This window comes from Schistocerca piceifrons, chromosome 8 (genome assembly GCF_021461385.2).
Source record: "Schistocerca piceifrons isolate TAMUIC-IGC-003096 chromosome 8, iqSchPice1.1, whole genome shotgun sequence".
NCBI lineage: Eukaryota > Metazoa > Arthropoda > Insecta > Orthoptera > Acrididae > Schistocerca > Schistocerca piceifrons.
In genome coordinates this window covers 316,489,420-316,504,605 of record NC_060145.1, presented here as the reverse complement: position 1 = coordinate 316,504,605, position 15,186 = coordinate 316,489,420, and the positions used below count along the sequence as shown (strand labels likewise).

Sequence of the window (15,186 nt, the reverse complement as noted above, 5' to 3'; positions counted from 1 at the left end):
CTAATAATGTAACAACAGTTTCCGATATCTAACTCATAATATGAGGATAAAGGCCTTTAATGATCGTGAATCTATTATTGTCTTAGACCTGACTATCCTACTTTTCACATGCTGTACAAAATATTTGCTTGTCTACCTGCATCTATTGCTACAGCTGAAAGAAGTTTTTCAACATTGCAGCGTACAAAGACATGGATGAGGTTGACAATGAAGGAGGATCTACTTAATGGCTTAGCTCTGTTGAACATTCACCCTAATATTGATTGTCCTGTTAGCGATGTAATTAACCAATTTTCCAGGAAGAATAGGCACATAGAATTCATCATTTTAAGGAAGAGAACCACAATTGTAAATTTTTTATATCAGAAGATGGCATTGTCTTGCATATGTGTATAATCAGTTTAAATAAAACTTTCTTAAACTTTGCATGTGACTTGCTTATTTTTTATTACAGTAAAAGTAAAGGTAGCTCAAGATATCTTTAGCGCCCCCTCCTTGAGGTTTTTCTGTATCTGCCACTGGCATAATGTGTCGTGACAAGAGTTAGTAGCAAAGAAGTAATAAAGTAAAACATCTTGTATGATTCTGAAGTTTTACTGCATGAACAGTGAAAATATAGTTTCCTTTCATTATGGGCTGACGATGGCAAGGCAGGCAGTTAGTACCATTGTATCTTCAAGGCCTGTTCAGATGGAGTTTTAGTATATCATGGATTTTTGTCTGTTGATATACTGGGTTTTGAAGCCTTTGTCGATTATTTTGAATTTATTTCATCAAATTCATGTACAAAATGCTTTAAAAGAACCTATCATTTTTTTCTGACAAATCTTGACTTAAAGTAAAATGTGTGTCTCTATAGCATTGGCTAAACCAGTCTCTGTCATCGAAGGTATCACAAAACCTGACAACCCGAACTCTGGTGAGAGTTCTGTTGACACAACTTTTTGGTCAGGTCTAGTTATATAACTCTTGCGAGGATGGAACCTGTTGACGTAGGAGAAGATGAGTTTGGCTTCTAAAGAAATATAGGAACATGAAAGGCAATACTGACTTTAAGATAGGTTGAAGAAAAGCTGACCTACATTTATAGCATTTGTACATTTAGAGAAAGCTTCTGACAATGTTGACTGGACTGTGGTCTTCAACATTTTAAAGATGGCAAGAACAAAATACAGGGAGTGAAAGGTTATTTGCAACTTGCATATAAAGTAATCTGCAGTTATAAGAATCACAGAACATGACATGAAAAGAGTACCCGAGAAGGTAGTGAGACAAGTTTGCTAATGACATTGTAATTCTATCAGAGATGGCAAAGGGCTTGGAAGAGCAGTTGAACAGCATGGATAGCATCTTAAAAAGAGGCTATAAGATGAACAGCAACAAATATAACACAACAGTAATGGGATGTAGTGAATTAAATCAGGTGATGCTGAGGGATGCAGATTAGGAAATGAGTTACAAAAAAGAAATAAATGAATTTTGGGCAGTAAGGTAACTGATGATGGCCAATTTGGAGACAACATAAAATGCAGGCTGACAAACGTAACAAAAAGCATTTATGAGAAAGTGGAATTTGTTAACATCTAATATAAATTTAAATGTTAGGAAGTCTTTTATGAGGGTATCTATGTGAAGTGTGGCCTTTTATGGAAGTTAAAAGTGTATGATAAGCAGTTAAGACAAGAAGAGAATAGAAGGTTTTGAAATGTGGTGCTACAGAAGAATTCAGTATTGAAGATTAGAGGATTACATCAGATAGCTGATGAGGAGGTACTGAATCAAACTGGGAAGAAAAGAAATTTATGGCACAACATGACTAGAAAAAATGACTATTTTACAGGATGCATTCTGAGGCATCAAGGAACAGTCAATTTGGTAATGGAGGGAAGTGTGGATATTACATTTCTAGAGGGAGACTTAGGTATGAATACAGTAAGCAGGTTCAAATGGATGTAGGTTTCAGTAGTTATTGAGAGATAAGAGTTTTGCAGAGGAAATACTAGCACAGAGGGCTGCATGTAATCAGTCTGAAGACCACCGCCACTGCCACTGCCACCACCACCATCACCACCAGGACCACCTCCACAACAACAACAACAACAATGAAACAGCATTATGCATCACACACACACAACAACAACAAAACAACATTAAGTTAAGCACCTAGCTAACGCTCATACAATAATTGCAATCAGTTTAATACACTGTAGTAGTTTACATCTACACCTGCATGATTACTTTGCAATTCACACTTAAATGATTCTTATTCTTACCTGTGTCAAAAGCATTATGACAACCAAATTTATAAGGGAGGCTGTAGCAGAAGTAATCAGTTTTGAGTATTTTTTTATGTAACCACCAGCAGCATAAATTGCTGTTACAACAGACAGTCTGTAGACAATTACACCAAGAGTTGCAGTCACAGCCACTGCTACCTGTAACAGATTAATGTGCATGTAATCATATAATTATAACAAAATACTTTAAACTGTGATGGTGACATTTGTCATCAGCAGTATAAATATGTGCCTAGTGAAAGTAGTTCAACAAAGACAAATGTAATCTCATTTACTTAGAAGCAGGAGCTCTGATGGAGAGATCTGTAATCAAAAAAGGCAAAATATGCATCACCTTGTTAAAATAGTTTCTTTCTTCAGTTACAGAAACATTATCTCAAAGAGTGCAATAGGTACTTGTGCGTGGATCAAGACAGCAACATACTATGAAGGCAGAAGATATTTGATTTCATCTCAGTATATAAAGTTGGCTATTATCAAACAACTGAGCTTTGATTGTATACTACAAGACAGGCCGATTTTAATTATTCTCATGTCAGTAACACCCAAAAATGATAAGTTACATAATGTGGCATGAAATGATCTTTCTTATTTGGACCAAAGTTTTACTGCATCAATTGCTTTTCCACTTGCTAGAATGAGCACATTTAATGATGTTATGATGGTACAAAGGTATGTCATCACAATTATTATTACTATTTTGTGACTTTAAAATTGGGTATACTTGTATAATGACAAGCAGCAACTAAAATTCATTCTGAAAAATAAAATCATCTCATTGGGACTATGGGTAAAATCAAGAAATTCTAGACAAGGAAGGTAATAATTATATCCATTATAGTGAAATGTCTAAAACTGTGCAAGATGAAGCAATTTATTACCAGCAGTATAAAAATGTGCTTCTTTATAGTGAAAGTAATTCAATCAAGATAAATGTAATCTCATTTACTTAGAAGTAGATACTCATGTATGGATCAAGACAGCAACACACTACAGAGTAAGAAGATATTTGATTTCAACTGCATATGTGGAATTGCCTCTGGGTTGTGTAGTTATGAAAAAACAGCTTTGCTTGTGTACAAGACAGACCAATTTTAACTATTCTCATGTCTGTAACATCTCAAAAAGACAGGTTAAATATTGTGGCATGAAATGAACCTTATTTGGACCAAAGTTGTATTCAGTAATGACATTTCCAGTTGTTAGAATGAATAGATTTAATGATGTCATGATGTTACAAAGGTGTGTCATCAAAATTATTATTTGTATTTTGTGACTCTCAAATTGGTTACACTTGTATTCTGACAAGTAACAACTAAACCTCATTTCTAAACATAAAATCATTTCATTAAGACTGGTGAGTAAAATACTGGTTCATGCATCATAATACTGAGACACCCAGATCATTATGAAATTGAAGAAGAATTTACAGATTCTTAAATCTTCTGTTGCTAAAAGAGATGTGACCAGTAAGGACCTTTTGACAAGCAAACCATAAAGCTGTTTCAGGAGATTATCTATATTCATTTTCTTCAAGTAGCAACCAAAACCAATGTGGTTTTTGTCCTCCACATCTCTGCATTCACAACTTGCAATGTCTGTTTTCACTCAAGTATGTATTTACTAAACAGCCATGGTTAATCATTGTCAAAGTAATATGATACTGGAAACTCATGGATGGAGCACAGATAATGGAAAGAATAGACATAATGACTCATCTTGTAGATGAGGACTTTAAAAGTCATTTGTTTAACATTTCATTTATGTGGTGAGTGGTTGCCTGTACTTCATACAAATAGTTATTGCATATAACCTCCTCGCAGCATTCCTCTTCATGAACCAGTGTTCTGCAGGTACTTCTTAGTTTATATGCCTACAATTTCTGCCACCAGTTAGAGACAATATATTATATTCTTCATTCTATACTCATTTCTGATGCCTTTTGTTACAGCCATTTGGGTGAAATATGGGATCATATGGTGTTCTATTGATGATCCAATGCTATAGCAACTTTTGAAAGTTTATCTTCTGTAATAGTTTTGAGCATACCTTGTAACCAGACAATCAGTTTCTTTGTGCATCACATGACTGTTATGGTTCTTCTCATATGGGTGTTTTATCACCTGTGTATATGGTCTTTGCAAGTGCCAATTCTCACAAGTAAATCTGTATACCATTTATATCTTCTGTATAGTTAACCATCACTGCAACCAGACAGAGGTGGAATGGATTTCATAGCATCACAGTTTCTTTCAGTAGTTATAATTTTCTTTAGACCATTAACAGTTTCAAAATATGAACTTTTATTTATAAAATCAATCTTTATTCAGATACAATTGTTTGATACTAGTCCCCTTCAGCTTCTAAACACCACTTCCAACAATATCCATTTGTATTGTGATATATTGAGAAATTTCAAACATTCAGAAGTGCCATGATAAACTTGTACTGTTATTCTAGATTGTAGGCTTGCACTTATTCATGGTTTTAAATTTTTTTGTGAACAGTTGGTCTATCCTTCTTCAAAACAACTGTTCTCTAATTTCATTGTACAATTACATGAGAAATAGAATTTTTGGATGCTTACAAAACTATATTTTTGTAAGTTACCAGTACAAGTGTTTTGGATACATAATTTATTTCATAACAAATCAGCATTTGTGGCTCACAGTTCTGGCAAAGAATACATCACCCCTTTACTTCATTATAAATAAAAACAAATAAACATGCATTTTTTAGAATTTTTGGAAACTAGCATGTCTTTTGCATAATCTATAAGTAATTTGTAGTAAATCGGAACTTGTGATTTAGTTACTGTAGCAGATTTTCTGACCAACATATTGCCTTCCATCTAGTTTTCCCTTTATTAGAAGTAGCCATACGTATTATCTGAATTTATCATAAATTAGCTCTGTTTTCGAGTTTGCTAACAACTACACACATCAAAAAAAGTTTTGCATCACCCTGGTTCCCAGAACTCCTGAAAATAAACGTTGACTGCAGATATTGTATCACAGACACAGTCTCTTTGAGTGTTCAGAAATGTCACTAAACCTGTCCAAAGATGTAAACAATCATGCATGAGCAGCACCTGTTAGACGGAGGGGGTCCACCAGCCGATCAGTTCCAGCCATTCCACCAGGAAGGAGGTACATGGCTTGTGTTGTCTGTAGTTCAACCATGCCCAGATGGTCAATACCATGGTTCAATCACATCTGCATTGTTGCTTTGTGCCAGGATGGGTTCTCAGCAAGGGAAGTGTCCACGCGTCTTAGGGTGAATCAAAGCGATGTTGTTCGGACGTGGAGGAGATACAGAGAGACAGGAACTGACAATGACATGCCTCACTTGAGCCGCCCAAGGGCTACTACTGCAGTGGATGACCGCTACCTACAGATTATGGCTCGGAGGAACCCTGACAGCAATGCCACCATCTTGAATAATGCTTTTTGTGCAGCCACAGGATGTCATGTTATGAATCAAACTTTGCACAATAGACTGCATGATGCTCAACTTCACTCCCAACAAGGTCCATCTTTGCAACCACAACACCATGCAGCACAGAACAGATGGGCCCAACAACACACTGAATGGACCACTCAGGATTGGATCATGTTCTTTTCACCAATGAGTGTCACATATGCCTTCAACCAGACAATTGCTGGAGACATGTTTGGAGGCAACCTGGTCAGGTTGAATGCCTTAGATACACTGTCCAGTGAGTGCAGCAAGAGGGAGGTCCCTGCTGTTTTGGAGTGGCATAATGTGGAGCCAACATATGCTGCTGGTGGTTGGTGGTAAATCTAGGCATCCTGTACAGGGTGGACGTGGACAAGGGATGACTCATGGTGTGGTATTGATCTCCTAAACAACAGGTTTGAGATGCTGTCTTTCACTGCAGCTGAATCTGAGCCAGTGGGACTCACTTCGCCTGTTATGGGGAAACCTGTTCTGTCTGGTGTGAAGAGGATGCACATGCAAAAGGGTACGGGTCTACTAACCATCAGCAGTTCAGACATATGGTGAATGATGGTACCCCTTAGGAAAATGGCAGGAAGGGGCAGGAAAGGACACCAGGTGCACTCAGTGTATATGCCTGGGGGCCTCATTCAACATACTGAAGAGCTGTTTCCAGCACCCACTGAGGCAACAGGGTGCAACCAACTGCAAATTGTGGTGCATGTTGGAACAAATGATGCCTGTCATCTGGGCTCTGGATCATTCCAGCAACTGACAGAGAAGGTTGAGAAGACCAGCCTTGCACATAGAGTTTCAATGAAGCTGACAATTTGCATCATTGTTCCGAGAACTGATCGTGACCCTTTGGTTCTGGGTCTAGTGGAAGGCCTGCAAACTAGGTTCTGACTTCCTGGACTTGCACAATAGGGTTGAGAACTGTATAGTCCCCCTAAATGGGTCAGGTGTGCACTAAACATAGCATAGCTAACTGTATGTGGGGTGCATCCGATCCAGACAATGATAGCTGTAGGAAATCCAGAAGTATCAGTGTACGATTGAAAGAAATGCCTCCCACAGATAAAGAGTATTAAAGTCCTAATGGTAAACTGCTGAAGCATTTGCAAAAACGTGCCAGAGTTTGAAGTGCTCATGAAAAGAGTGAAGATCACATCATACTAGGTACAGAAAGCTGGTTGAAACCTGAAATTGAAAGCAGTGAGATTCTTGGGAAGAATTTAAATGTATATCAAAAATATAGGCACATGGGAAATAGATGGGGTGTATTTGTCACAGTAGACAAGAAACTCAAGTTCATGAGGTAGAAATTGAAGCTGCATGTGAAATTGTTTGGGCAAGACTCAGTGTCAGGGGTGGGCATAAAACGATAATTTGATCCTTCTATCACCTACCAGACTCATCTCCTGATGTGACCAACAACTTTAGAGAAAACATCAGTTCACTTGTATGTAAGTTCCCCAATCATACTGTAATCATCAAAGGAGACTTTAATCATCCAACAGTTAATTGGGAAAATTACAGTTTTGTTAGTGGTGGGCGTGATAAGACATCCTGTGAAACTTTACTAAATGCCTTCTCTGAAAACTTTCTAGAACAGATAGTTACGAAGCCCACTCATGATGGTTTTTATATTGGACCTGATGGCAAAAAAACAAACTTTACATCTTTGACGATGTCCATATCAAAACTGGTATCATTGACATTGCGTGGTTGTGCCAACAGTGAATACCAAAGTGCAAAGAACAACTAAACTAAGTGGAAAGACATATATGTTCAGTAAACTAGATAAAATATCAGTAGTGTCAGTGTCAACGAGGGACTTGAAACTTTCAGCACAAGGCAGGAGCACGTAGAGGAACTCTGTCTCAAGATTAAGGGAATATTTGACCATACACTGGATAGCTATGTACTCAGTAGAACAGTTCATAATGGCAGGAAACTCCATGGTACACAATCACTGTAAATAACAGACATTACTGCATAATATGTGTAAACCAATGTGAAGGGCTATAGATAGAGAGATGCTGAATGAAATGCGTTTGGGTGTCAAGAGACCAAGGTGTGATGCCTTCAGTGACTATTGTAGTAGAATGTTGTCAAGTGATCTTTCACATAACCCAAAAAAATTCTGGTCGCATGTAAAGACTGTTAGAGGCACCAAAGTTAGTGTCCAATCCCTAGTGAATGAGACAGTAACTGAAACTGAGTGTAGCAAAGCAAAAGCTGAAATGCTTGGACCAGTTTCACATGTTCCTTTACAAAGGAAAAGCTAGGAGAATTTTCCCCAATTTAATCCTCGTACCACTGAAAAGATGAATGAAATAGGTATTAGTGTCAATGGTATTGATAAATAGTTGAAATCGTCAAAATTGAACAAAACTCTATGGCTCAATGGAATCCCTGTCAAATTATATACTGAATTTGCTGCTGAGTTAGCTCACAGTTGAACTATAATCTATCAAAGATCCCTTGAACAAAAGACAGTGGCCAGTTCTTGGAAAAGGCACACATGACACCCGTCTACAAGAAGGGTAGTAGAAGTGATCCACAAAACTACCATCCAATATCCTTGACATTAATTTGTTGTAGAATCTTAAAACATATTCTGAGCACAAACATGATGAGATATCTTGAACAGAATGACCTCCTGAATGCCAACCAGCATGGATTTCGAAAACATTGATCATGTGAAACCCAACTTCCACCTTCCTCACATGACATACTGAAAGCTTTGGATCTAGGCAATTAGGTAGGTGCTGTATTTATTGATTTCTGAAAAGCATTTAACTCAGTATCACACCACAGTATGATCATATGGAGTGTCAAGTGAAATTTGTGACTGGATTGAGGTTTTTTTTTTGGGAGGGAGGATGCAATATGATATCTTGGATGCAGAGTTATTGTCAGATGCAGAGGTAACATCAGGTGTTGGGACCCTTGCTCCTTGCTATTCATTCTGTACATTAATGACCATGCAGACAATATTAATAGTAAAATCAGGATTTTTGCAGGTGATGCAATTATCTGTAATGAATTACTATCTGAAACAAGCTGTATAAATATTCAGTCAGATCTTGATAAGATTTTATATGGGTGCAGAGACTGGCAATTTGCTTCAAATGTTCAAAAATATAAAATCTTGCACTTCACAAAACAAAAGAATGTAGTATCCTATTATTATAATACCAAGGAACTACTCTTGAAATCGGCCAACTCATAGAAATACCTGGATGTAACACTTTGTAGGATCACATAGGCATAGTCATGAGTAAACCAGGTAGTAGATTTTAGTTTATTAGTAGGATACTGGTGAAGTGCAATCAATATACTAAGGAGATTGTTTACAAATCACTCATGCCACCAGTTGTAGAATATTGCCAAGTGTGTGGGATCTGTACCAAGTAGGACTAACAAGGGATTTTGAACGTATACAGAGAAGGGCAGCACAAATGGCCACAAGTTTGTTTAACCCATGGGAGAGTGTCACAGAGGTACTGAAGGACCTGAACTGGAAGATTCTTGAAGACTAATGAAAACTATCCCAAGAACATCTGTTAACAAAGTTCCATGAACCGGCTTTAAATGATTACTCTAGGAATACATTACAACCTCCTATGTATTGCTCACATAGGGGTTGTGAGGATAAGATTCGAATAAGTATGGCACACACAGAGGTATTCACAAAATTATACTACCCTTACCCCATACATGAACGGAACAGGAGAAACCCTAATAACTTGTACAATGGGATGTACTCTCTGCCATGCACCTCATAGGGGTTTGCAGACTATAGCTGTAGATGTAGCTGTAGTTGCTGCTACTACTGGAAGTACCTCTGGAAAGTCTCTTTTTGTACAGTGTGCACCAACTCTGTCAAATTCTGCATGTCTTCCCTTTTCTGAAATCTAGTCCTAATTAATTCTATGTATTCACAGTGAACAGATTCTGGCTGGTGTGTGAATCTTCCTGTTTATAACACGAAAACCACAATCACATGGCATGAAAGAGAATGCCCATGAACAGGGGAATAATGGTGTACATTTTCAAATCTCCTGGTAGTAATAAGGGTGGAGAAATATAACAGCAGTGCTATTTTCATTCTGACCAGGACACCAATCAGTGCTGTTTATGCAATAAACAATCCTTATGTTCATTTTTCAATGTCTAGCCAGCAACTGGTTGTTTCTGCAGTTGTGGAAAAAATCAGCATGCACGCTATATATGCATACAGATGCAGAGAATGCACATATCCTGATACCATTGTTTGTTACAACAATAAAAAATTAAGTTTGATACTTTTTGAACAAGTACTTGATATTTTGCAAAGATGCTTGCTTATGACTCTAGTAGGGGCCAGTGAATTGGTCTGCACCAACCTCCAATATTTCTTCTAACACAGATGATATACTGGTCCTGCTTGAGTATAAACTTGGAGATGCTATCTCCTCAGGTGAAACAAATGTTCTAATGCTGCTAATGACAGTGTGCTTGATAGTGTAAACTTCAACGCCCCTACAGGTAGATCCCCTTCATCCTGGGATCTGAGTGATTTGCCCTTTCTTTTAATATCTCACAACCTATCCCTCTCTTCTTCCTGTGGAAGGAACTAACAGTTCCCAAAGCTAGGACTGTGTCATCACTTTTACTTTTATGTGTGTTTATTGGCAGAAGTAAACATCTTGCCTTGCAAAACTAAAGATTGGCCAGCATTTGAGTCTCATAAGTTATTATTATCTTGGGTGAGTTTTCCTTTGATATGATTATCTGGATTCAAAGATTAAATTTACATGCATGGCAAGTAACAATGTTCATTAGTCCTGCAACCTGCACGGCAAGTAGTAGTATACGACAAAAAACCCTGTGCTGTTACAACAGCAGGTAACTACTATCTTTCAAAAATTTCAGTGTGATCAAGTTAATATTCAGTTACCAATAGTACATAAGCAGCTGTTTGATAATTATAGCTGAGGAGCAGCAGCATTTTTCAAAATCATACCTTTCTTTCTAACTTACTAGGTTACATTTAGCTGGTGTAAGCACTAATAGTGTTAAGCCTTGTAGTGAAATTTTTGTCATGATATAGCTTCTGTGACTTGATTGTCTTTTATTAATGTATTCCTTGAGTTGTATCACATCTGAAAGGCTTTGATGGAATCTTCAGAATATGATCAATGGATGAATGAAAATTAACTGTAATCTGTTTGAGAGTATTTCCAAAAGAGCATTATCTCTGAAATTTGTTGTTAGCAGACCCCAAACTGTATTGCCAAGAGTTTCACCTTGCTCATCAAAAATTGAATACTGTAATGTAATGATAGCTTAGTTTCTGCAGAAAAATTAATATACCTAGGGAACAACACATTTGCACTGCAAAATAATACAGCCCTCCCCCCTTTCCAGAATATGTCTTGCCGGGTTAGAAAGACTGTGAGAGCTTATCAACCTGGTTAAGTATAGAGTGTTAACACAACTAAAAAAGAATAGGGTTAAACTGATTATTGTTTTGTTTATGAAATAGCCCTGGAATGCATCTAACCTATTCTGGTAACAAACAGGAAACATACTTCAGCAAGACTGGGCCATGATTTTGAAATGCAAAGTCAATGATTTTCGACTGCAAAATATTACTGTCTTTTAAGCGAAGTGAGATAAATGAAGACTAAGGTGACCACTCATGTAACTGGAAAAAGGAATAATCAATAAGTAATGAAAATTACTAAAAGTAGAAATAAGACATAGTGAAGTAGCATTTAGCTTCTAATTAATATTTTTACAACAAAAGTTATGAGTAAACTGTTACAACTGCATTACAACACAAAATCTCATTGTTATTATATAAATACTACACTAATCTTTGTGAAAACTGCAGCATGAAGAAACATACATTAGACTGAAATGAATTTTATTCAGCTCATTGGCCAAATGGTAATATACAAACAACTGAATTACAAAACATTAGATTGATATGAGTTTGAAAAAGCATTATGGTGTGAAACATCTATTTGTTGCAGTCATAGTCTCTAACACACATGGTGAATATGTAGGTGTGGAATGCAGAGCTATGTATCCTTCCCCAAAGAATAATTGTTTGTTCCTTGCCACATGTGGCTGGAAACTGACATGATGAAGCATAATACTTAGAGTTAACTGAAATAAGAGTAACACCTTGAGCTCTAGTATCTCTCTGATATAGTACTTGTCCTCACTGGCATTCCATTTTGCATCCAGTGGTGTCCAAAATCATGTCAGATGACATTTGCTTGTTATGATGCTCAACACTCCAGACTATCAGACTGCAGTCTACACAACAGCACCTAACACAGATGTGGCTGTCAAGGGATCAATGGGGCTCGAATGAAAACAATACATTTAACTACTTTCCATGTTTGGATACACACAAATACTTTGTACATTCACATTTTCTGTAGCTTTTCTCTTTTCTGGGTAACATTTACAGTGCCACTGGGAACTTTTAGAATCCAGACCCATCCAACATTTTTAGTTACAATGAGAAGCATTGATCCACCATTATTATTTTAAAAAAATTCATAGTAAATACCTCTAAGTACCCTTGCTGGTAGTCAATATCTATCACATGTTCTGACTTTCTCCAAACTGATACTAAATTGGCAAATCTGTCTATGTGGTGGGAGAGGACACACTTTCGTTTGTGAATTTGCGAAGACCATTCTCCCTCTCACCCCCCCCCCCCCCCCCCCCCTTGCTTCATTCAACCTTTTTCTACCTTCTGACTGTACTCACACAAACACTGTCATAATAGTATGCTATCAGCAAGTCAAAATATCACACTATGACAATGACAGCAACCTAAACACCAATCTTCCTGTCACTTGAATATTCACTCACTTTTGTGTCCACACTTGGATACTCACTCACATGCTTTTATGTCTATAATGAATACTGGTATTTGCTTTCACTTTGATTCATAACTTTTCTGCTTCAAATATCACAATAGAGATTGCTCCTACACTGTTTCCCTGCAAACTTAATCAGTTATTGTTTTTGCTTCTCTTTACGCACATACCTCCAGTTTGTACTCTTTCAAGCAGTTCTGTTACTATGCTGCAGTTTTCTCAAACATCAGAGTAAATACTAAATGATAGGTATTGAAGAAAGATACCTTTCACTGACCATAAATGCAACAGCAGATGCAGAAGTGAAAAGACGCACAGATTTGTTCCAGAATGTGAGATGTGGTTCTTCCCTACCAGTAACAACATTAAACTTTCTTGTCTTGACAGAACCTTCAAACTCTGGTCGCAGGTTGAAGTCTTCTTCATTCTCAGAAAGATCCCAGAGCCATGCCAATTCAGCCTGCCGCCTCTTCCACAATTCCAGAAAGATGCAGGCTATAATCAAAATAGAGGAAGTGAGAGGAAATGGACTGTACTCTTTGAAATGAAAATGCTACAAAAGTTTTTGGATTCAACTGTATAGTTTTATTTCACCTATGTATTCACAAACTTTTTTAGTCTTACAAATTTTTTGCTGTCTGTCTGCCCACATGAATGGCCACCACCAAACGGTGGACAAGAAACATCTTGATCACCAATTTCTAAGCATGCTATCCAACAAAATGTGCTTCACTTTGGTTGCTTGGATTAGGGTACAAAGGGACCAAACTACAGGGTCATTAGTAGCTTTTTCCAGAAGCAAACAAGTCTCAAGGTGAAACAATTAAAAACAAAGGAGTTGGGAGAAGTAAAGGGGGTAAGCTAATGGGGAACCACACCAAAAGAGTAACGAAAGAAGTGAACCAAAGGGGGAAATGTACACTAAAAAATGGTTCAAATGGCTCTGAGTACTATGGGACTTAACATCTGAGGTCATCAGTCTTCTAGACATAGAACTACTTAAACCTAACGACATCACACATATCCATGCCCGAGGCAGGATTCGAACCTATGACCGTAGCAGCAGTGCGGTTCCAGACTGAGGTGCCTAGAAAAGCTCGGCCACAGTGGCCAGCCAAACATACACTGAAAGCAAAGGTATTAAAATCTTATAGCAGATGCCTTGGGCTGGCTGATCACAAGGACATATGAAAGTGGGAGTCACCCACTCTGCAACACACTAAAATCGCCAGCATAAAAGACAAGGTGAGAAGAACACACATAGGGATTAGATTAGATTAGATTTACTTTCATTCCAATTGATCCGTAGTGAGGAGGACCTCCAGGATGCGGAACATGTCAGAAAAACAACAATACATGACAAATATTTACAACTAAAACAAATAGGCTAATGTACCATTCCACAGGTCCCAAGTGGAATGATCGTCATTTTTTAATGAACACTTATATATATATATATATATATATATATATATATATATATATATATACACACACACACACACACACACACACACACACACACACACACACTCCTGGAAATGGAAAAAAGAACACATTGACACCGGTGTGTCAGACCCACCATACTTGCTCCGGACACTGCGAGAGGGCTGTACAAGCAATGATCACACGCACGGCACAGCGGACACACCAGGAACCGCGGTGTTGGCCGTCGAATGGCGCTAGCTGCGCAGCATTTGTGCACCGCCACCGTCAGTGTCAGCCAGTTTGCCGTGGCATACGGAGCTCCATCGCAGTCTTTAACACTGGTAGCATGCCGCGACAGCGTGGACGTGAACCGTATGTGCAGTTGACGGACTTTGAGCGAGGGCGTATAGTGGGCATGCGGGAGGCCGGGTGGACGTACCACCGAATTGCTCAACACGTGGGGCGTGAGGTCTCCACAGTACATCGATGTTGTCGCCAGTGGTCGGCGGAAGGTGCACGTGCCCGTCGACCTGGGACCGGACCGCAGCGACGCACGGATGCACACCAAGACCGTAGGATCCTACGCAGTGCCGTAGGGGACCACACCGCCACTTCCCAGTAAATTAGGGACACTGTTGCTCCTGGGGTATCGGCGAGGACCATTCGAAACCATCTCCATGAAGCTGGGCTACGGTCCCGCACACCGTTAGGCCGTCTTCCGCTCACGCCCCAACATCGTGCAGCCCGCCTCCAGTGGTGTCGCGACAAGCGTGAATGGAGGGATGAATGGAGACGTGTCGTCTTCAGCGATGCGAGTCGCTTCTGCCTTGGTGCCAATGATGGTCGTATGCGTGTTTGGCGCCGTGCAGGTGAGCGCCACAATCAGGACTGCATACGACCGAGGCACACAGGGCCAACACCCGGCATCACGGTGTGGGGAGCGATCTCCTACACTGGCCGTACACCACTGGTGATCGTCGAGGGGACACTGAATAGTGCACGGTACATCCAAACCATCATCCAACCCATCGTTCTACCATTCCTAGACCGGCAAGGGAACTTGCTGTTCCAACAGGACAATGCACGTCCGCATGTATCCCGTGCAACCC

The 15,186-nt window shown here is 38.8% G+C and overlaps 1 protein-coding gene across 1 annotated transcript in view; it reads right to left on the bottom strand.

Moving 5' to 3' along the window:
- LOC124712313 (anoctamin-4-like) overlaps window positions 1-15,186 on the bottom strand; it is a 262,318-nt gene that overhangs the window by 107,741 nt on the left and 139,391 nt on the right. The window contains exons 10-11 of the mRNA XM_047242606.1: window positions 12,927-13,144; window positions 2,274-2,435 (exon numbers count right to left, since the gene is read on the bottom strand). Coding sequence (XP_047098562.1) covers window positions 2,274-2,435; window positions 12,927-13,144 — 380 coding nt within the window. The remainder of the gene's footprint in view (window positions 1-2,273; window positions 2,436-12,926; window positions 13,145-15,186) is intronic.